The sequence below is a fragment of the Eptesicus fuscus genome, chromosome 19, assembly GCF_027574615.1.
Source record: "Eptesicus fuscus isolate TK198812 chromosome 19, DD_ASM_mEF_20220401, whole genome shotgun sequence".
Classification (NCBI taxonomy): domain Eukaryota; kingdom Metazoa; phylum Chordata; class Mammalia; order Chiroptera; family Vespertilionidae; genus Eptesicus; species Eptesicus fuscus.
In genome coordinates, this window is record NC_072491.1 from 32709503 (window position 1) to 32732563 (window position 23061).

At 47.8% G+C, this 23061-nt stretch overlaps 1 protein-coding gene across 2 annotated transcripts in view; it reads left to right on the plus strand.

Moving 5' to 3' along the window:
• The window catches only part of CHD7 (chromodomain helicase DNA binding protein 7), a 177809-nt gene that overhangs the window by 151571 nt on the left and 3177 nt on the right, over window positions 1-23061 (plus strand). For both annotated transcript variants that reach the window (XM_054708709.1, XM_054708710.1), the window contains 17 exons: window positions 68-273; window positions 2987-3186; window positions 3343-3502; window positions 7743-7832; window positions 8315-8418; window positions 9725-9854; window positions 10222-10294; window positions 10450-10507; window positions 11189-11417; window positions 11654-11862; window positions 11987-12655; window positions 13696-13856; window positions 15972-16199; window positions 16699-17142; window positions 20765-20986; window positions 22158-22298; window positions 22493-22597. In XM_054708709.1, coding sequence (XP_054564684.1) covers window positions 68-273; window positions 2987-3186; window positions 3343-3502; window positions 7743-7832; window positions 8315-8418; window positions 9725-9854; window positions 10222-10294; window positions 10450-10507; window positions 11189-11417; window positions 11654-11862; window positions 11987-12655; window positions 13696-13856; window positions 15972-16199; window positions 16699-17142; window positions 20765-20986; window positions 22158-22298; window positions 22493-22597 — 3429 coding nt within the window. The remainder of the gene's footprint in view (window positions 1-67; window positions 274-2986; window positions 3187-3342; window positions 3503-7742; window positions 7833-8314; window positions 8419-9724; window positions 9855-10221; window positions 10295-10449; window positions 10508-11188; window positions 11418-11653; window positions 11863-11986; window positions 12656-13695; window positions 13857-15971; window positions 16200-16698; window positions 17143-20764; window positions 20987-22157; window positions 22299-22492; window positions 22598-23061) is intronic.

Consider the following 23061-nt stretch of genomic DNA (forward strand, 5'->3'; position numbering starts at 1 on the left):
CTCCCTATCTGATCCAACCCCAGGCCTCTCTGATAGAAGTTTGAAGTGTGTCTGCCGTCTGTTTTAGAACAACCTGGTCATCGACACCCCGAGGGTGAGGAAGCAGACCAGGCTGTACAGTGCGGTGAAGGAGGACGAGCTGATGGAGTTCTCAGACCTGGAGAGCGACTCCGAGGAGAAGCCTTGCGTGAAGCCCCGGCGGCCGCAGGACCGGTCCCAGGGCTACGCCAGGAGCGAGTGCTTCCGGGTGGAGAAGAACCTGCTCGTCTATGGGTAGGTCGGGCCTGCGGGAAACGGACTTTTACTTTAAAAATAGTTAGAATTCCAGTGGGCACAGGAAAGCAGTGTCTGCGCTTGGATTTCTGTGGCTCCCGTAGTCAGGCGAACTGCAGCGACTGCGAGGGCCCGGGGCGTCTGGTTAACGTGCTCGCCGTTGCTCAGTCCTCGAGGATTTGAAGGAGCATGAGTTTGTCCCTAAGGAATTAGGTCAGATCCCAGTTTACTTGTTGATGACTAATAACTCAGAACAAAGCCTCAGAATTACAGCGTCTTTTCTCCTTTAGCTTCACATGGAATTTACTATCACAGTCATCTTGTAACACTTATTCTGTTACAAAAATTTGTTCAAGGCAAGGATCTCACTTGTGAAGCTCTTCCAACAGGTGGTCATTTCAGGTCTCTGAAGGTGCCAGCTCTGCGTCCCTGTGGCACCCCCACGGTGCTTTGCAGGGCGAGGTGCTTAGTAAATAATAAGAGGTCTGTAGCCCTATTGTGAGACCGGAGGCAAATTCCATTCAAGTACAAAACCGCCACCAAAACGGCCTTTCTATAGATCTGACAATATCCTGTCTTGGGTTGTTTTTTTCCAGTGAGTCATCATTAGCTCCAGAATAAATACAAACATTCTGTTTCATGTAGCACACAGGGCTCTGGCCTGGCCCTTCCCATGGGCAGCCCAAATTCCTGTGAGGACAGACCTCTTCGTCTCCTTCAGTGGGCCACGGTCTGTCTCATCTCTCTTCCCACAAGCCCTTCCCGCTGCCTAGAGCCAGCCCCTTCCACCATCTAACCACCCACCCCCACACACACACACACACACATACACATGCAGGCCTGAGCTGCCCAACCCCTCCTGCTGTCCTTGGCATCCAGGGCAGGCGTCCCCTTGGCACCCTGCACCAGAAAGTCTGGTCTGCACTTCCCACCACACTCAGGAGCGTGTTGGTTTATGACGATGTAGTGGCTTCTCCTGTTGGAGACCCAGCTAGCAGCTCAGGGCTCTCTCTGTGTCCTCGGGGCGGAGTGCAGTGCCGGCAGACACAGTGAGTGCTGCGTCAGTGGTTGTGGAATAAATGAAGTTCAACGAAAGCTCATCCTGTGTGTGATCACTGGGTCCCCTCTCCTCTTGCCTGTGCAAGCTGCTCACCCTTTCCTGTCGGTCCTCACACAGCCGAGAGCCTCCCCACCCAAGCCCTTTGCACCTGCTTCCATGTTCCAGCTGAAGGATCTAAGTTGAGAATTTTGCCGGTAGCTTTAGAAATGGAACACATTAATAACTCTGGAAGCTAAGAAGTATCCTCAGGGCATACTGCATTTTAGTGAAGCCCTTCCCTCCTCCCACAGGCGGCACTAGGTATTGAACACCTACTATGTGCTGGGCACTGTGCTAGGATATTCTCAGATACCAGGGCCACAGCTGTGAGCAGGACAGTCATAGCCCCACCCCAAGCAGGCAGGTGAACAGCAGACAGCAGTCAACTGTGCTAATGGCTTGGCTGGGAGCTCTGTGCAAATGGAGCGTAGAAGCATGTCTCCTTCCTTTAAGACACAGCTCAGGTATTCTGTCTCTGCCTCTGGGGTTCAGGGCAGTAGAAGAAGGAATTCCACAGAAGGTGATGTGTATAGTCTGTGACTTGATGGACATCTTGAATGAGCCAGGGTAAGAGGGAGTGTCAGACTTTGAGTTGGGGGAGAAGAGAGTTTCTGGCAGAGAGGGCAGTGTGTCCAAAGGCCTAGAGGTGAAGGCCAGCCTTGCGATTTGAGGCCTGAGAGAGGTTCATAGAAGCCAGAGGGGGCCAAGCCAGGGCGATAGGGCGTTCTGGGCGTGCACTGTGCTCTCAGCGGAGACTCCCCACCAGCAGGGCACCGCTCTCGTCGGGAAGAAGGCAGCCTAGGGGCTCGGTCAGCGGTACTCAGGGGGAGGCACAGCTCAGACCGCATCTGCCTGTCTGTTGCACGTTCTCACTTCGCAGCACGCAGGAGAAAGAGCACAGCACTGGGTTAAACCCGAGACTGTAATCCTAAATAGACGGTTCAGCCCCTGCAATGTGCTATCTGCCTGGTTCTAGCCACAGTCCCTTCTCCACCCGTTTCCCATGAGGACCTGAGCGTGGGCGGGACGTTTCTCCTGTGTGAGCTCTTGGACTTGGAGTTGCATTCTCCGTTTCAGAATGAAACCCGAGCCTGTCCACAGCCTGTCTTTCATTTTCGTGGCACCCCTTAGGGTTGATGAAACCACTTCTCGGCCCTGACTGGGGGCTGTCACACCCACCTTGAGTCCCTGTTCATTTCAAATGGTTGGTCAGCATCGAAGCATGCGAACTGTGACTGTGCAGCATCGCTGTGAGGGTGTAAAACGTCCAGGCCCTGCTTGCTCTCCCGACTTCAGAGTGGCTGCCGCCTGAGTCTGAGGGGAAGCCTGTGTCAGCCCCTGTCCTGCGCTGAGGAGCCGTGGACTGCAGCCCGCGCTGGGATGGGAGGCTTTTACACTGGGCCCTGGGTTGCTTTCCTTTCACATGAATGTTGCCAGGTTTTTGTTGCTATTGCTTAGCAAGAGAAAAGAACCACATTTAATATCGTTGTGTGCCTGGGAACCCCACCGACATGAGAGTTTTGACCCAAGATGTCTAACCCCGCTGCCTGACTGTGAAAAGAAGCCCCAGACCTACACTGAGGGCACCTGTCATGCTGAGTGCTTGCTTTGCAGCTGGGGACGGTGGACGGACATCCTTTCCCACGGACGCTACAAACGCCAGCTCACTGAGCAGGATGTGGAGACCATCTGCAGGACCATCCTCGTGTACTGCCTCACCCATTACAAGGGGGACGAGAACATCAAGAGCTTCATCTGGGACCTGATCACGCCCACGGCCGACGGCCAGACGCGCGCCCTGGTCAACCACTCCGGTAGGTCGTCTTCGTGCTGCAGGGCCACAGAGGCCGCCCGGGGCCTGGCAGCACAGCCGAGACCCCGTGTTTCCCTGCCCTGGATGCCAGATTGTAGAAGGCTTCTGTTATTGTTACAATAATAATACTCATCGTTATTGTTCATTATGATTCTAGGTCTATCAGCCCCGGTGCCCAGGGGAAGAAAGGGGAAGAAGGTGAAAGCCCAGAGCTCACACCCGGTGGTGCAGGACGCCGACTGGCTGGCCGGCTGCAACCCCGATGCGCTGTTCCAGGAGGACAGCTACCGGAAGCACCTGAAGCACCACTGCAACAAGTGGGTGGTCCAGAGGGCGGAGGGCTCGGGGGTTCCTGTGTGTGTGTGTGTGTGTGTGTGTGTGTGTGTGTGTGTAGATAGATTTGTGTGTATATGTATATGTGTATGTGTGTGCGTTACTATTAAGCTGTAGTAACTATCTTTGCACAGCCTTAACTAGTTTTCTTGAAACATGATGCCAGGTCATATGACCTTTAAATGACTGATATTTACTTATTTACTTACTGTTTTGTTAATCCTCACCTGAGAATATTTTTCCATTGATTTTTAGAGTAGAAGGGAGTGGGGAGGGTGGGGGGAGAGAGAGAAACATCAATGTGAGAGAGAAACATTGATTGGTTGCCTTCTGCACGCACCCTGACCAGGGCTGGGGAACGAGCCTGCAACCAAGGTACATGCCCTGGATGGGAATCGAACCTGGGACCCTTCAGTCCAAGGGCCAATGCTCTACACACTGAGTCAGACCGGCCAGGGCTGATTTTAAAAATTGCGATAAAGGTACATAACACAACTTTAAAATTTTATCATTTGTAAGTTTGTAATTCATTGGTATTAATTACATTAAAAATGCTGGGTACCCCTCACCACTGTCTATCCCCAAAACATTTTCATTGACCCCGATATAAACTCTGTACCATTAAACCAAAATTCGCCTGCCACTCCTCCTCATGGCAACCACCATTCTCTGTTATGAATTTGCCTATTCTAGGTACCTCATAATGGAAATTTACAGTATATGTCTTTCTGTGTCTGGATTATTTCACGTAGCATGATATTTTCAGAGTTGAACCATGTTGTAGCTTGTGCCTGAATTTTAGTCCTTTTTATGGCTGAATAATATTCCATTGTATAGATAAGACCACCTCGTGTTTATCCATTCACCTATGCTTGGGCACTTGGGTTGACAGACACCTTTTGGCTGTTGTGAATAGTGCTGCTGTGACATTGTGGATAACTAAGTTTTGTTTTGTTTTTAGTGTTATTTTTCAATTACAGTTTACATTCACTATTATGTTGCGTTAGTCTCAGGTGCACCTGTGGATAACTAAGTGTTAACCAGTGTGAGTCGGGGAATTATGGTTAGCTTTATACGATCCCATCTTCAGCTGACTGCCCGCAGGGGAGTTGCTGCGGAATGTTCATGTTATTTTTTGCTTAATCGCGCCTCAGTTGTTTGGTCTTGTTTGGCTTACCTTATGAGCTGAGAATCGTATTCCTTACCTAACTTGATTCTATATAACTGAACATACATGTTGAATCTAAGTTTATTGCATCGCTTGGAGCTCTGCTAACCTTCTACTTCTTAAACCGACATCTTCACGTGTTGTTTCTTCCCTTGCTCTGAGCGCACTATTCAGTGTCAGCAGTGCAGCCGCACTGCACTGAGCCACCGCCCCTTCCTGGCCGTGCTGCCGGGCGTACGCCCCCGGCCTCTCCACGACTCCCTCTCCCTGTGCGTCAGCTGGAGCTCTGCAGCAAGGTCTCAGCTGGAGGGGGCAGGATATAAAGAAATGTGTGTGCATCTCTCTTTAAAATTAGCCACCACAGTCTGAGCACATGGTGCTGCAGTGTGCCTAGCACTGCATACGGACGGCATTTGAGTTGTCTGAGGTGAGAAGTGCTGTTTTATCCTGTTTCCCTGACAAGGAAACTGAGACTCGGGTACTTATGGTCCCTCTGCTAGTGAAGGGGCAGGGCCAGGTTGGAGGCCCAGACGGACGAGGCTGGCACCCTTGTCCTCAACCACCCCCACCTCAGACGCCTGCCTCCTCCTCGGGGCTGTCTCAGTCCTCACACGAATAACCCTGGAGAACACCTGCTGCTCCCAGGTTGCACTGACAGATGCTTCTCGCCCCTTTTTAAACGAAAGTGTCTTCAGGGCCTCCCTTTGATCGCTGTCTTTAGAGTTTTGAGTCTTCCAAACCATTACCTCCAACCATCTTGGTACCTCAGAAACTGTTTTGTCGTTACTACTGTAGCATGATAGTCCTCCCTCAAGTCCTGCCAGGGTATAGCTGCTGGAAAACTTCCGTTTCCTTGTGGCTTATGTGAACTTTGGGTGATTAGCCTCGTGAGTTCTGGATTTGAACCCTGGTCAGGTGTGGGAACAATGGCTCAGGCCTCAGGTCCAGTGTGGTGGTGTCTTTGTTTTTTGTTTTAAATGTATTTTGATTGATTTCAGAGAGGAAGGGAGAGGGCGAGAGAGCTGGAAACATCAATGATAAGAAAAAAAAAAACATGGATTGGCTGCCCACAACCTGGGCATGTGCCATGACTGGGAATTGAACCATGACCTCCTGGTTCATAGGTCGATGCTGAACCACTGAGCCACGCTGGCCAGGCTTAATTTCCCATTCTGATGTCAGTAACAGACTTCCATAGGGTGCCCTCCCTGACCGTGTGTGAGGTGTCCTGTCTGGCTTACAGGTGTGAACTCCTTCACGTCAGAGGCCACCTCCCGTTCACCTCGTAACCCTGCCGGCAACCACTGCGTCCTCCTCAAGGGCACTGAGCTGGCCAGATGCACTGGTTTGCATTTTTTCCTCTAGAAAAAAGATGACATAAAAGTCTCCACATAACTGAAACTCCTCCCGATGTAGAAAATTTGTCTTCTACCAAAAGAAAGAGAAACCGTTAGGGTCACTGCCTCTGTACCGAGTTTTGGTGCATAAAAGCGAATCCAGCCCATGGTGGGGTATTCCCTGGTGAGCATCCTCTTAGGTTCTCGGAAGAACTGTCCTGCAAGTCCTCCCACCAGAGAAGGCGGGCGCAGCCACAGAGGCCTGTACTGCCTGTTCTTCTCCTGGTTCATTTGGGCAAGCCAGTGTTAAATCTTATCAAAAGAAAGAAATAAAACATTACCCAGAGTGAGTGTTTACCTTGGAGTGTATTCAGATGTTTACAGCCCTACACTTTCCCCGTCTGAGCCCAGGTTGGCTGGGAGCAGACTCCTGGTGGAGGGCGGTGTGCCTATTCCACATACGACCAGGAATGGTCTGTTTTGGTGAAGCTGCCTTAAGATGTCATTTGATATTTTCAAGGACAATTACCACGTCCTAAGAGACGGTGTGAAGTGGTGGAGTCAGAGGGCCTGTTCTGAGTGGACCATGCTCAAGGTGACTCTGACCTTGGCTATGCCACTTGTCTTCTATTAGTCTCCGTTTTCACGTTTGTAACAGGGAAATTGTAGAAATTGTAACTTGCCCCACTCCATCATGGTGTCCTGGTGAAGGAAACAAGCGAGTATATGGGAAGTGTGTGTATGTTGGGATTACCCAGCTGGGCAAATAGCACTTGGTATTGTCATTTACTCACGGCCAAGGAGGCAGTCTCGGGTACCAGTCCTGACTGCCCACAGGGCTGTCCAACAGGAGATGCCAGACTCGGAGCAGACTTAGGCCCTGGGGAGTTACCAGGTGGGCTTTATTGAAAGAAGTATGTTCAAAGCTGTTGAGGTAATCCACGTGAGATTGAAAAATCTGGCTCCTAGAATACCAAGGGTTTTTAAACATTAATTCCTTGAGAATGACTGAGCATGCCAATGAATTAGACATATTTTAATCGCCTTTGTAATGTTTTATTATTTTTTAAGTGACAACTTAGGCTTCCAGGTAATATACCATAAACCAGAAGGAATAAAAAATGGTTAATATTCCTTAAGGGAGAAGCTGAAGACCCACGCCCAATCGCCATCTTCCTTTCTCGGAAGCAAAGTTCTATAATCTGAAAAACCTGACATTCCATATTGAGGGTTTATTGTAAGGTAGTAAAACCAGATTTTATATCGTGTGTATTCCTACAACTTCTGATGTGCTTCCAAAAATGGCATTAAGGCAGCAGCTGAGGAAATTTTATGAGATAATGAAGCAGAACAGTCACTGAAAGCCATCTGCTCAGTTGTTTACAAACTTGCTTCAATACTTCAGAGGCAGTGGTAGGGTACGTGTCTAAACTTCACAAGCTGCACTAGGTAGGACGAAGTGAAGTGCGCCCGGGCTGGGCTGAGCTCGGTCCCTCTCTGTGCAGTGTGAACGGTTGCCAGGCAGGCCTGTTGGAAGCCAGCAGAAAGCACCACACAGAGGTGATTATGTGCCACCATCTGTCACGCTTCAAGCCTACCATACAGCATGGCTAATCAGCCTTGGCAGGATGATGGATGAACAGCAGCAGCTGCCAAAAGCCACTGTTGGCAAACAGTCCTGAAGTTAAGAACTTTTCCCCCCTCTGTCTTCCTCTCCAGGGTCCTGCTGCGTGTCCGCATGCTGTACTACCTACGACAAGAAGTGATAGGAGACCAGGCAGATAAGATCTTAGAGGGTGCTGACTCAAGGTTAGTACATGCACGCATGGGTTCTCTGCCCCCCTGCCATCATCCGGGCAGTCGGAACACATCATGGATCATGTTTCAAAACCTTCATAAACCATGAGAAGCACACGTCCTGTTTTGCATCTCGAATGCAGTGTTTGTCCTATGATCTTGGGGACGTGGCGAGAATCGGGGAAAGGCTGTGTGTGTGTGTGTGTGTGTGTGTGTGTGTGTGTGTGTGTGTGTGTATAAAGAGGTGTGAACTAAATTACAGGAGTTTTGACACGACCTTTATAATGGGATGCTGGTGATAGCGTTCATTTCTGCTCAGGGTGGAAAGCGACAGACTTAAGCCCTTTGCTTTAACCTTTGCTCACTCCTCTCCGTGACACCCAGGTGCTTACTGTGGGAAGGGGCACATGAGCGCGTGCACATGGTCAAATGACTTAGAGATTCTAAAACATGGGTGTTTGTCTTAAATATCACACAAATGGCTGTCTTTACAGTGACGCTGATGTGTGGATACCCGAGCCGTTCCACGCCGAGGTCCCCACGGATTGGTGGGATAAGGAGGCGGATAAGTCCCTCCTAATTGGAGTGTTCAAACACGGTGAGTGACGTGTCCGCTTGACCACATCTTGACCGCGTGGCCTTTTCTCTATTTAGAGCTCGTTGCATCCTCTCTTCCAAAGTCATCATATTAACAAGGATAGTTCCAGAGGACTCTTGGCATCGACCGCTTTCCTGCACTAAAAATCTAATAGGAACTGTAAATATCAGATGCTGTTTTTGAATGTTTGTTGAGTGTTTGAGAAGAAAACATTTCTTTCTTGACTGTAAATAAAACCCAAACCATATTTGTTTTAAGAATAGCCCAACTGTCCTGGAGCCCTCCCGAAACTTTGCTCCCAGCACGGCTCCCGCGCCGACTCTGCCAGCCCGTGTCAGAGTGGACGGCGGGCTTAACCTCTGCTATTAATCTGTACAAGTGCCTCCTGGGCTTTGTTCCAAGCAATATTTCACAAATGTCAGTGCTGAGAACTCCCGGCTCCCCCGAGTGGGATGCAGCCTTGTTAACTTTGAAAGGCTGGGGATGCAGAACTGGCATGATATATACAGTGAGCGGTTCCTGATTATAATCCCAGCTCTCTGGAGGTCGCCGAGGTAGTCTCGGCAGCCCGGCCTGACTAAAGGGGAGAATGATGGCTTATAAAACCTTCCGTGATTATAGTTTGGCTTGCGGCTCTACAGCAGTTAGGGGCGGCGGGTTGTAGTACACATCCTAATTGAATTGTGCTGTTCTGCCTGTGTGCCGCGGCCCCGTCCTGTGAGCTCAGCCTAAAAACCATTTCCCCGCACGGCGCTGTTGGGATCTGCCATTTCCCATCTAGTCAGCGTGGGCAGCCGGAGAGCAAATTGCAGTTTGAAAGCCATAGAGGGAACAGTGTCATCTTACTGACATGCATCATCCCAAACCCAATCAGACAGGCTCGCTGGCCTGACGTCGCGGGTTTTCAGCTGGCGGTGGAAGGTCCCGCGGAACCGAGGCCGCTCACGAGGAGGGTGGGTGGACTTGGCCTACCTCTGCGGAGGTCATAGAGGAAACGTTACGAAGTCTTTTAAATGTCAAGCAAAATTAGATCTTGGGGGAAAACAGGGCCAGAAATCTCCCCAGGCATCTCGCAGCTATGGTCGAACCTGTTTTCCTCAGTATTTGTGGTCACTCTGATAACGTCCCTGGAATGTAACTTGGCTCCCCCAGATCTGCCCTGGAATTGAGGGGTCCAGCTGCTAAATCAGGGTTCTTTTAAGTACAAGGGACGAAGCCCGCGTGGTGTTGTGGTGCTGTGATTCTGTTCGTGACGGGCCTCTCATTGTCTCTGTGTGTGTCCTCGGGGCTGGTGGGGATGGCACAGGCTACGAGAAGTACAACTCCATGCGCGCGGACCCCGCACTGTGCTTCCTGGAACGAGTGGGTATGCCTGATGCCAAGGCCATCGCTGCCGAGCAGAGAGGAACAGACATGCTAGCAGATGGCGGTGACGGGTAAGAAGGACATTTTAAAATTTTAATAAACTTTACATCCGTGTTGCATCTATTGGCAGCGTTGAGTTCCTCCACTGCGCAGTGTGCTATTTGAACTAAGTGATGTTTATCAGTCGAGTCTGGGTACATGTCACCATGATTATTTAGACAGGATACAGCATCTAGATAATCTGAAACTTGTTTGTCTTTTCCAAATGACAACAGACACCCCCTCACTCCCCTCCAGCCCTCCCTCCACGGCTGCCTGTTTTAAATACCGATAGAATGGCTTTTGATGTTGAACCCAGAAGTAAAAGTTGCATTAGGCAGTCCTCTTCAGTCTCTTCCTATCAGTATGATTTAAACATTTTTGAAATTTTTTACATAGGGGAGAATTTGATAGAGAAGATGAAGACCCGGAATATAAACCCACCCGAACGCCATTCAAGGATGAAATAGATGTAAGGATTTGAGTATATTGATTTTATAGCTCCTGTAAAATATTATATGCCCATATACGACTTGTTAAACTTTATAGATGATGGCCTTTTCTTTAGAAGATAAAGCAAAATGAAACCCAGATTAAAATAATCCCATTTCTCCCGTTGCTTTCAAGGAATTTGCCAATTCTCCTCCCGAAGAGAAGGAAGAGTCTGTGGAACTACGCACCACAGGTACGGCTCCATCAGCGCTGGTACAGCGGAGTCCGGGGGCGCCGGGCAGCGGCGGTGGCGTGCCAGCGGCCTCTGGGCTTTGGGGCGGTGGATCTCAAAGCGTTATCTCGTCTACACTGACTCCTCTCCATTGGGAATAATTTAAATTCTTGTTTAGTGTTGGTTTTTCATTATGTTGCATTTCTTTGATAAAATAACTATTTTTTGGATTAAGAGAATTTGTTCATTTGCTTTATACCAGTTAGTGAAAACTCTTTAAGCATTTTTAGAAATATATCTCTTAAAAAAAGAAAGAAATCTATCTCTTGGAAATGAGGCATTTGCCAAGTGTCTGAAATAGTGCTGGTTTACAGAAAATACCGACCTTTTGCTTAATGTAAAATCATTAGCTAACAATTAATGTGATTTTTTTAAGCTCAAGATTATCACATTACCTGAGAACACCCTTATAATGTAGTTTATGACATAAAGTATTTCTTTATGTAAGATTGATTTAAAAAAGAAATGGTTTATAAGTTCCATACTATTATTCTTTATTAACGTTTTCAAAATGAGGGCACTCTGATGCCCTTTCCCACACTGTCATTTGAATGTTAACGAGTCACTTTATTGTGATGTAAAATCCTGTGTATTGCAAAGTTGCAGCTACACATTTCAAAAATATTTTTCCCACTTCCCCAGGCAAGCACAGCGAGAGCAATGCTGAGTTAGGCCAACTGGACTGGCCTAACACCTCAACCCTGACCACCCGCCTGCGCCGGCTCATCACTGCCTATCAGCGCAGCTACAAGAGGCAGCAGCTGAGGCAGGAGGCCCTGACCAAGACGGACCGGCGGAGGCGGCGGCCGCGGGAGGAAGTGAGAGCACTGGAAGCGGAAAGGGAAGCTATAATCTCTGAGAAACGGCAAAAGTGAGTTTTTTTCCAGGGTTTTACTCTCAACTCCCGGCACATTTCTCTCTGGGATGCTCTTTGAGGCCTGCCAGAGGCAGGAATCACATGGGAGACAATGACCATCAAAGCAGCCTGTCTCCCACCCCCAAAATAAGGACCGTGTGCGAAGGTTAGGGCCAAAGAGGAAAAGAGATAATACGCTGGAAGCCTTTTCACTCAAGTACAGTGCAAGCCAATGTCTTCTCTTCTGATAGGTGGACAAGAAGAGAAGAGGCTGACTTCTACCGCGTGGTATCCACTTTTGGGGTTATTTTTGACCCCATGAAACAGCAGTTTGATTGGAACCAGTTTCGAGCCTTTGCCAGACTGGACAAAAAGTCGGACGAAAGCCTGGAGAAATACTTCAGCTGCTTTGTGGCCATGTGTAGGCGTGTGTGTCGAATGCCCACCAAGCCCGATGATGGTAGGTCCATTGATAAAAAAAGTTCTATACTAACAGGCCAATAAAATGAAAAATAAGAGAGTGAACAATTGAAAGCCGGCTTCAGTTTTGTCCCTAGTAAATACGATTATTTTCATGTTTTCAGAACCTCCAGACCTCTCCATGATCGAGCCCATCACAGAAGAGCGTGCCTCTAGAACTCTCTACCGCATCGAACTGCTCCGGAAAATTCGTGAGCAGGTTCTCCATCACCCTCAACTGGGGGAGAGGCTGAAGCTCTGCCAGCCGAGCCTGGACCTGCCGGAGTGGTGGGAATGTGGACGGCACGACCGAGATTTGCTGGTGGGCGCCGCTAAACACGGGGTCAGTCGGACGGACTATCACATCCTCAATGACCCCGAACTGTCCTTCTTGGATGCGCACAAAAACTTTGCACAGAACAGAGGGCCTGGCAATATGTCGGCCTTGAACCCGCTGGCAGTGGGATTTGGCCAGACTCCGGCCGTCATCTCATCCGCTCACGTTCAGGAGGAAAAGGTGACGGGACAGACCGAGGGCAAAGTGGAGGAGCCTGACCACGCGGCCGCCCAGGAGAAACCTGCCACGAAAGAGGAGGAGGAGGAACCCGAGGGCGGGGACAAGGACCGGAAGGAGGACTGTGAGGCCGAGGCCAGCTCTGTCAAACAGGAGCTGAAAGGCATGGAGGTCGGCGCAGATTCAGGGCCCAAGTCAATTTCCGAGAAAGGTTCGGAAGAGGACGAGGAAGAAAAGCTGGAGGATGATGACAAGTCGGAAGAATCTTCCCAGCCTGAAGGTAATGCCGGCCCCCCGGCCCCTCCTCCACAAGGCAGTGGCGACATGCCGAGTTTTCATGCCACTGACAAAGCTCTTTTTTGTTTCTTAAGTGTGCATTTCTCCTGTGAAGGGATAATTTTAGGTTATGTTTACTTGTATGTTCTGCTCTAATAAGACACGGAAACATTATATTTTGAACAAGTTGAACTCTCAGGAGAGGTTTATGAATACATAGTTTCTGGATTAAGGATAAGAGTTAACTTTATAGTAGCGGTGTATTAAAAATTCCAAGAGATCTTATTTGTTTAATCCTCACCAGAGGACAGAGACAGAGGTCGACATCAGTGTGCGAGAGAAACATTGGTCAGTTGTCTTCCATACGTGCCCCGACGGAATTGAGCCCACAACCCGGGTTATGTGCCCTGACCAGGAATCGACCAGCAGCCTCTCGGTGCATGGGATGATGTCCAACCAGCTGACCACTCCGGCTGGGCCCAAGTGATGTTAATTTTGACAGTTAAATCTGTGGGAGAAGAGTCCTTCACTGAGTAAATACTGAGTTATTTTTAAACAAATAATGCTTAATTGATACAGTTTTAATTCAGAAGTATCAAGTAGGAGTGGAATCTAAAAATAATTGGTTCTCTTTGTAAGTCACAAAATCAGGCATGTGGTACGGTTCTGCTGCAGCTGGAACTTAGAACTTAGCGGCCAGGTCAGCCCCTTTCCCGTGTGGGGGACATGGGTTCTTGAGTCAGTCTTGGTTGCCCTTCAGCCTCCTCTGAGATGCACTGGCACAGCGTCAGGTGACTAGCGACGTGACCTCCCTAGGCTACGCTGCTTCTTCGTCTGTAAGATGGGAATGAGCATGTCCGTGACAGGCCTGGTGCAGGCTTCATACAGCAAGATCTGTAAAATGCCCAAGACCCTTCTGGCCATATTGTAGGCACTCAATACAATGGAGCGGAGTGGTATTCGGTTTTTTTCATCGTGTCCTTTCTAAACTTCGTTTTCCGTGATATTCTGGTAGTGAGTCATGCACATGAACTCATTTCTCAGCAGGAGCTGTCTCGAGGGGGAAGCATTTTGATGAAGAAAGCAATGCTTCTATGAGCACTGCCAGGGACGAGACCCGAGATGGCTTCTACATGGAGGACGGGGACCCGTCGGTAGCGCAGCTCCTTCATGAGAGAACATTTGCCTTCTCGTTTTGGCCTAAGGTTGGTGGGTTACTTTTTGTTTTGTTGACCCAAAGAGTGGGTGGAAAAAATTGTTCGAGCTTGATTTTCCAAATAATTTTAAGTAAAACGTTGACACAATGTCTGAAGACGGTAGATGTTTCTCATGATTTAAAGAATGATCTGGAAAAGCCCAAAGAAAAAAAATCAGTAGAATACTTTCGTAATAGGATGAAAAGGTGACATGAAGGGAAGGGAATAAGAAACAGAACCGTTTATATGGACTTTTGCTCCTTGAGGTTTTTAGGGTGGTAATCGTGTACTACCCTGTATATGGATTATTGTTTCCATAGACTAAATAACCCTTCGGCGATATAAAAATATGTGGATTTAAAAAAAATTTTGTTATTTGGCTAAAAAAAACGCATAACATGAAATTTATGATCTTAAGCAATTTTAAGTGTGTACATCAGTAGTCTTCAGTCTATTCACATTGTTATGAAGCGGATCGCCAGAACATTTTTATCTTGCATGACTGAGACTTCATACCCATTAAACAGCCCCTTCCCGCCCCCTGGCAGCCACGATTCTACCGTTTGTTTTGATGAATGTGACTACTTTGGTTGCCTCTCATACAAGTGCAATCATACAATATTTGTCCTTTTGTGATTGGTTTATTTCACTTCGCATAATGTCCTCAGGGTTTATCCATGTGACAGGGTTTCCTTCCTTTTTTAGGGCTGAATACTATTCCATTGTGTATATACAGTCTATTTTCTCTATCCAGCCACCCGTCATTGGGACATTGGGGTTCCTTGTACCCCTTGGCTCATTGTGGTGCTACTGTGAGCATGAGTGCATTAACATCTCTTTGAGATCCTGCTTTCAGTTCTTCTGTTCTGGATATGCACTCAGAAGTGGGATTGCTGGTCACCTGGTAACTCTAGACTTGATTTTTTGAGGAACCTCTGTACTGTTTTCTATAGTGATTACACCATTTACAGTCCCACCAACAATGCACAAAGGAAAATGTGTGGACTTTTTAAAACTGTGTTTCAATTTTTTTTTTTCTTGTCTGAAGTAGAGCTTTCAGATTTCAGACAAGTTGCATGTATTTGGAAAGCTACTCTTCTTCACTTGGGAGAAGGTAGGCTGTTAACCCATTTGGTCCAGTATATTAGGCGTTAATTCCAAATGTGGTTATCTAGAACTAAAAACAAGTGGAAATTACTTTTTTTTTTTGGCTGACTAGCATAATTTTATAATAAATCCCTATGTAATTTGGGTCTGTTTTTAAGGGTGGGGAAATAATTATCCTAATTACCATAACAGGGCTGTCTGGTTTAAAACAAACAACACAAAAAAACAGCTTCAGTCGACTCATCCCTAGGCTGGCCTTCGTACTGTGAGTTGCGTAAGAAACCATGTGAAATTTTTAACTGAAGTGTCCTATGACAGACATCTTTTTCTCTCCATGCCCTCTCACTTCCCCCATTGTGCTAGCCTCCCTTATCGGGTACGGAAGGGAGTTCCCGGATCAGTCAGGTCTGTGGGAGCAGGCAGGCACGTTTAATCTATGGAAACTGGGTCTAAGCTGTAATTAGAAATTTTTAATGTACACGCTTCAGTGAAATTTGAAGTAATAATAGGTGGGGGATGCAAATTGACATTCATTAGGTGTTCCTGGGTTGTGCCCATTTTGTAATGCTGAACTTTATTAATAGTGACGCTAATGATGTCCCACTGCCCGGGACAGACTGTGATCCTGCCTGGCTCTGAAGCTACGCGCAGGTTTCCATTGTTATCTGCTGACATGCACCCACCATCCTTTAGCTTGAATAAAAGTTACTTTTTAAAATATGGGGGCATTTTAGAGGTGGTGGCCATGCAGTGTTTGCTAATTGATGTGGTTCTATGTTCATAATCGCAGAACATTAGGTTTTCTTTCTATCCTGGAGCCCCCTGAGTACCTTCCACCATGGCCAGGTGGTTTGGATGGAATTTATTTGCTTATTTGTCTTTCATTTTCTTTGACATTTTTCCTGCCAATTGACTTGTAAATCTTTCCTACTCTTTAGCATCTTGATAGAAACATTTACCTGGTAATTTTGACCAGGTCTTCCTTGCAATTTCATGCGACTTTTCCTTTCCCTCCAGGATCGAGTAATGATAAACCGATTGGACAATATCTGTGAAGCGGTGTTGAAAGGCAAATGGCCAGTAAATCGGCGCCAGATGTTTGATTTCCAGGGCCTCCTCCCCGGCTACACGCCGCCCACCGTGGACAGCCCCCTGCAGAAGCGGAGCTTTGCGGAGCTCTCCGCCGTCGGCCAGGCCAGCGTCAGCGGGAGCGAGGACCTCACCACTTCTCCCCAGTTGTCAAAGGTAGGTCAGCGCGACTTGTTTTTGCAGTTTCAAGTTCAACTCTAAATCTCCCCTCAGTTTGGAAGCTTGTGTTCCACTGGTCCTACTTAGAAATATGGCTGCTGTTTCCTCAGCTTGTTGCACAGTTAGGGATATTTAATTCCTTACGCTTCTCTCTCTCTCTCTCTCTCTCTCTCTCTCTCTCACACACACACACACACACACACACACACACATACACACACACATTTTATTGATTTCAGAGAGGAAGGGAGAGTGAGAGTGAGATAGAAGCATCAATGATGAGAGACAATCATTGATCGGCTGCCTCCTGCATGCCCCACACTGGTAATCGAGCCTGCAACTCAGGCATTGAACCCCGAACTGCAGGTTCATAGGTCAGTGCTCAACCACTGAGCAACACTGGCCAGGCCTTAAGCTCGCTGTTCTTTAGTTGTGAAAGCCAGCTCCTGAAGCACAGGCCATTTGGGCTCATTGTTTCATTGGCATTTTTCAACAGGAAGATGCTCTCAATCTCGCTGTCCCTCGCCAGCGGAGGCGGAGGAGGAGGAAAATTGAAATCGAGGCCGAAAGAGCTGCCAAGCGGAGAAACCTCATGGAGATGGTGGCCCAGCTTCGGGAGTCTCAGGTGGTCTCAGAAAATGGACAAGAAAAAGTTGTAGATTTATCCAAGGCCTCCAGGGAGGCAACAAGCTCTACCTCAAATTTTTCATCTCTTACTTCAAAGTTTCTCTTGCCTAACGTCTCGACGCCAGTGTCCGATGCCTTTAAGACTCAGATGGAGCTGCTGCAGGTGGGGCTGTCACGCACGCCCACGAGGCACCTGCTCAACGGCTCCCTCGTGGATGGGGAGCCCCCCATGAAGAGGAGGCGGGGGAGGAGGAAAAACGTGGAGGGCCTCGATCTGCTTTTCATGAGCCACAAACGGACGTCACTGAGTGCAGTAAGTGCAGGGCCCACTCCGTTGTCTGTGCCCACGTGGCAGTCAGGGTCCCCGCCACTGCCCATGGCGCTGCCCCGCATTCCTCTCCGCGATGCAGTGTTAAAGCTGGCTTCTTCCACCAGGGACAGAATTACAATGAGCAGAGCTGTGGTTCTGAGCGGGCGTTGCGTTGAGCAATGATGCAGGTCTCCCAGCCTGAACCAGGTGTGGCTGGAGGATTTGTTCTTCCCAGGACTCTGCTATACTGGCTGCTCTCAGGAGACCAGCCCAAACAGAAACATGGTCTTCGGAGCCTGATATTGTCATCTCTGAATTCTTGAGGTGGAAAAGCTTCTGCTCTCAAAAATACTGATATTTTGGGGGCCTGGCACTTATTAGATTAGTGTACATGTTTAGTTTCTGACTCGAGGTTTGTATTCATATATAAAGTTAGGGATCGCAAGTCTCCTAAAAATCTCAACTGCCTAAGGATCTGTGCTTGTTTAGGTTCGAAGGAAATATATGTGACAATGGATTTTTCCTTTTTTTTTTTTCAATTCAAAGGAAACAAGGGCAGTGTAATCAAAATTCTCTTCCCTAATCGGTGTCAACCACGCCACCTAAAAATGTGCTGCCTGAAAATGACGAGGGTTTTAATTACCCCAGGAGCCTGATTCCATGCAGCTTCTTTTTAAATGCTGATTAGTACTAGGTATCTCCTGCCTATTGATGTGAAACCCGAATCAAATAGTGGCGCTCCTTGTCTGTGCACGAGGGCCTGGGTGCGAGGGACCTGGGACCCTTCCCCCCCCCCCCCCCGCCCCGGGCAGTGGGACAGTTTTGGAAATACTGCAATTTGAATGTGAGGGAAGCAGTTTATTTTAATGTTTTTCCTCATACTATTCCATCCCTGTAATTGTTTGCCCATTTTCTATTTCTTCAATCTAGAGAAAGCTTAGTAACTTAGAAGGGTGGTAGGAAAAGGCATGGTTGAATTAAAGTCTAGAAATTGCAAAATAGCTTTTACTGGAATTTGCTACCTGGTGAGGTCTGAGTAAAACAGAAACATCCAGGTGGATAAAGTTAATTTTCAAAATTTATTATCAGTGTGCCAGTTGCAATAATGGTCATTTTTGTTGAGCATATGATTCTTTTAGAAGCGTGTGTAAATACGTCTTGTAGTGGATCATCTGTGGCTGATTGTTCCAGAAGATAAGATGCCGTTTCTAGGTGTATGCTCCCCAAAGTTGTGTCTCTAGTGATGGACATTCCTGCTTAAAACCACCCGGTTAGCACAGGTTGTGTTTACTGAAAATCCCTTCTTTGTCAACATCAGCAAATTGAGAGGTTTCTGCAGCTCATACTTCTCTTCATTTACTCTTGTGTTTAATATTTGAATCATGGCACATACAGGAATTAATAGTCATTGCAACCAGTGCTACTTCCCTATTGTAATTATATACCTACTAGCTTTCCCGTTGCAGGAAAAAATCCTGCAATAGGATTTCCTGCTGCACTCTACCCCGCCTCCGTTCCTCCCTTGTCCCCCGCCCGCCTTCTCCTCCAGCCCGCCCGCGTTTCCCTTCTCCCCCGGCCCGCCTCTGCCCCGCCCTTGTCACCCGGCTCACCTTCTCCTCCAGCCCGCCCGCGTTTCCCTTCACCCCCGGCCCCGCCTCTGCCCCGCCCTTGTCACCCGCCCCGCCTTCTCCTCCAGCCCGCCTGCATTTCCCTTCGGCCCCGCCTCTGCCCCGCCCTTGCCGCCCGCCCCGCCTTCTCCTCCAGCCCGCCCGCGTTTCTCTTCGCTCCCGGCCCCGCCTCCGCCCCGCCCTTGTCCCCCGCCCCGCCTTCTCCTCCAGCCCGCCCGCGTTTCCCTTCGGCCCCGCCTCCGCCCCGCCTCCGCCCCGCCCTTCTCCCCCGCCCCGCCTTCTCCTCCAGCCCGCCCGCGTTTCCCTTTGCCCGCGGCCCCGCCTCCGCCCCGCCCTTCTCCTCCCCCCCCCCCCCCCCCCCCCCCCCCCCGCTTGCTTGCTTCTTCGAAGCTTTACTCCCTTCTGCAGCTCTTGGCTTCTTTGGACGCTGTCTTGATATGCAAATTAGCCGCCATCTTTGTTGGGGTAATTTGCATACTCATCCTGATTGGTTGGTGGGCGTGGCTTGGCTTGTGGGCGTGGCTTAGGTGTAGCGAAGGTGCGGTCAATTTGCATATTTGTCTATTATTAGATTAGATAAACTTAAGGCTGATTTTATTCACTTCATATATCTTAAGTTGTACCTAAGAATTTATTGATATTTTTATTTTTCTAAAGTTAGATTTAGCTCAGAATTCCCAACAGATCTTAGAGAAAATGCTGTAAATTTTTTTTTTTTTTACACTTTTACTGTTGTTTTGGCAGTGTGGAGGGTTATGCATTATGTCAGCCAGCACTCAAACCGGAGACCATGAAAAGTTAGGTGCAGCCACCATGCATTCAGCACCATTGTGGGAGCTGGCCCTGCCGCTGGGCCACACACCGGGGTGCAAGAGTAAAGGCCTGACAGGAGCTTGCCCTAGACAACTCAGTGTCCAGATAATAGTGCATCATAGTTATGAGCTATGGTTGGAGTACTTTGTGAGCCCAAAGGAAGAATGGGAATGGAGGGAGGACGATATTAGGAGAAACGGATGAGGAAGGATCCCTAAAGGTGGTCATACTTTGGTTAAGTTTAGAAGATTGTGTAGAAGTTGGTCATTTTAAAAGAGGGGTGCAGAGAGCATGTGCAAAGGGCCTGAGGTCAGAGAGAGCCTCTCATGGTTGATGAACTGGAAGCTGTTGGCTGGGGAATTGGTGAGGAGGGGAGGTTCAGCAGAGATGAGCTTGGAGATACGGTGGAATGCACATTGTGCAGGGCCTCGATTGCCATACGAGAACCTGGACTTTATACTGGAGGTGGTGGGATTCAATTATCAAAATAAGTCATTTTAGAAACCTGACTCCACTGTAGCAGTGCGGAGGCTGGATTAAAGAAGGGTGGGGCAGAACTAGATCAGGGAGCCCATTTAGGAAGATTGCAGTAATGTGGGTGGGAAGTCGGAGCAGTAGGAGTGGAGAAATGGGTTGACTTAAAAGATGTCGGGAGGTTGCAAAACCAGTTTGAGGACCAGTGGCTGGACGACGGTGGAGCCTAGACTTGGGTTAAAGTTGATCTCTTCAGTGTTGTCACACAAACCTAACACAAAATTTTGTACCACCAGCAAAGTTGTACTGTTCTCAGAGTGCCAAAAAACTGTATAAACTGGCTTTGGGAACATTTCTTTAATTAAAAATGTTTTAATGGTGTTGATCTATGGGTTTTTGAGAGAGATTGAGAGGCTGCCTTCTGTGCAGAGGAGGCTCAGACTACCCTGCCCACGTTGCATTCCTAGTGCTTCCTTAAGATCTCAAACATGGAGCATGTGAATTTTCTGCCTAATTACTAATTCTACAGTGTGAAGCATGATGTTAAAGTTTCATCTTCTAATGTGTTCCAAGACTGACATTGTTGCAAGTAACTTTTCCCCCTTTTTGAGCAAATATCCATTGTGCTAGGGTAGCCTTTTCTTGGGATAGTACGTTGCCAGAATCTCTCTCTTCCTGTGAGAATTCAGACCGTTGTCACCTTTCTGCAGGAGGATGCTGAGGTGACCAAAGCTTTTGAAGAAGATATAGAGACCCCACCAACACGAAACATTCCTTCTCCTGGACAGCTGGACCCCGACACACGGATCCCTGTTATAAATCTCGAAGATGGGACGAGGCTGGTGGGGGATGACGCTCCTAAAAATAAGGACTTGGTTGAATGGCTGAAGCTGCACCCTGCTTACACTGTTGATATGCCAAGTTACGTACCAGTAAGTGTTACAGCGCTTGGAGTGGGAGGGATCTCGCCAGCACAGTCCGTTTTGTTCTCTTGTTCAACATAGAAATCCCTGGTCCCTCTGCCTTTAGCTTGAATGTCTTCTCATCTCGATCATTTCCCAGTTTTTGTCATTATATAATTCTACATTAGAGACGCTAGCTTTCAGGTCTATCCCACGGGAAGGGCAGCCTCGGAGTTATTTGAAGACACCTATTACGCATTTTCTTACTTTCGCCATCTCTCACCAACCAGACATGAGTTCTCCAGTTATTCTCTGCCTGCCTGGCGTGGTTTCCAGGTGGTCTTGTTATTGGGCTGACACTCAGGAATGCACTTGCATTGGTCTCCAGCCCAGGTCTGATCCGCTCAGAATGCTGTGAAGATACTACTTGCAGAGATGTGACCAGCTAATGCAGCCTGCGACTTCATTAGCTTCCTTTTTAAGCAACTAACTAGTAGTTATGCCCAAGATGAACTCAGATCTGATCATCTTCATCCTCTAATGCCAAAGATAGTGCTTACGTAGCGTTTACATCTTTAAACGTCCATGTAACAAGCTGATACCTCGCCGCTCCGCCTGTCTAAATGGTTGGGAAGGAAGATTTGTCACACAAACTGTTTACTAGCCAGCGGCGCAAATCTGTTACTTCCACGCTTACGAGATTGATTTTTAAGCACTTCAGTGTAGGATTTTGCATTTCATTTTGCTGAATTCAGCATGAGTTGAGTTCCTGCCACTCAGAACAGCCCTCCTGCAAGGTCCTTGTGTCCCTCGCTTGGTTCTCCTCGTGTACAGTCCTGTCACAGATGTGATAGCACCTCTGCATCCATTCCCATCACTGCCTAGAAATCAGAGAAAGTTTCCTTTAAAATTACCATGACGCGGTCAAACATTTGAAGAAGAGACTCTTAGCGGCATTATTGATAGATAAAAGGCAAAGCTGGTTCTCAGCTTATGTGTTTGTTTAGTTCCTTAATGTACAGAGTGGAAAATAGGAGGACTTTTTCCTTTCAAAGAAAAGTATGGTTTCTAGTAATTCAAATAATTCTTGAAGCTTCCATAATAATTGAAGGTGACTTGATTGTTTGTTATTTATACAGGAAAAAAATAAGTATTAAGTGCAATTTTACTGAAGATATTTGTTTTTGTTTTTGTTTTTCAGAAGAATGCAGATGTGCTGTTTTCCTCATTTCAGAAACCGAAACAGAAACGACATAGATGTCGAAACCCTAACAAATTGGATATAAACACTTTGACAGGAGAGGAAAGGGTGCCCGTCGTCAATAAACGAAATGGAAAGAAGGTAAACGTGGGAAAGGGACTCGTTCTCTCTGTGATTTCTTATCCCAGAAAGAAATGTTTTAGCCTGAGATCTTTTCATTAAAAAAGAAAATCACACTTCTTTCGGAGTATATGTGTACGGTATGTGTATGCATATGTGTAGAGAGAGACAGGAGGGGAGAGGGAAGGACTTATGTTTCCCATGCCTCTCCCCAGATGGGCGGAGCGATGGCGCCTCCCATGAAGGATCTGCCCAGGTGGCTGGAAGAAAACCCTGAGTTTGCAGTTGCTCCCGACTGGACTGACATTGTTAAGCAGTCTGTAAGTACAAGCTCAGCGTGTCGGCCGGGGTAGGCATCTCAACACAACCGCTTTCCTGAAATTTTCTTACTTTCTGTTGGTCCTTAACAGAAAGACATAAAAGAATAGCTTAAAAGAATTGACATAATACATCATTTTCGCATATCATAAACCCATCGTGTCTTGTGTCTACATCATTAATCCAAAGTGTGTTAACTAGACAGCTCTGGTTCAAGAGGATGGTGTGGGAATGCACGTTCACAGTCTGGGAGGTGGGCTGCCTCCGGGAGGGATGCCCCAGGTAAACCCAGCAGCAGTCCACCTGTGGAATGGAGTTCATGGTGGTTGAGTCGATGAAGATTAATTGTGATTTCTGATATTAAAATAAACCAGCGATTTTTAACCCTTTTCATCTCATGGCACACACAGAGTAATAATTACTAAAATTCTGCGGCACACCAAAAAATGTATTTTTTAGCAGATCT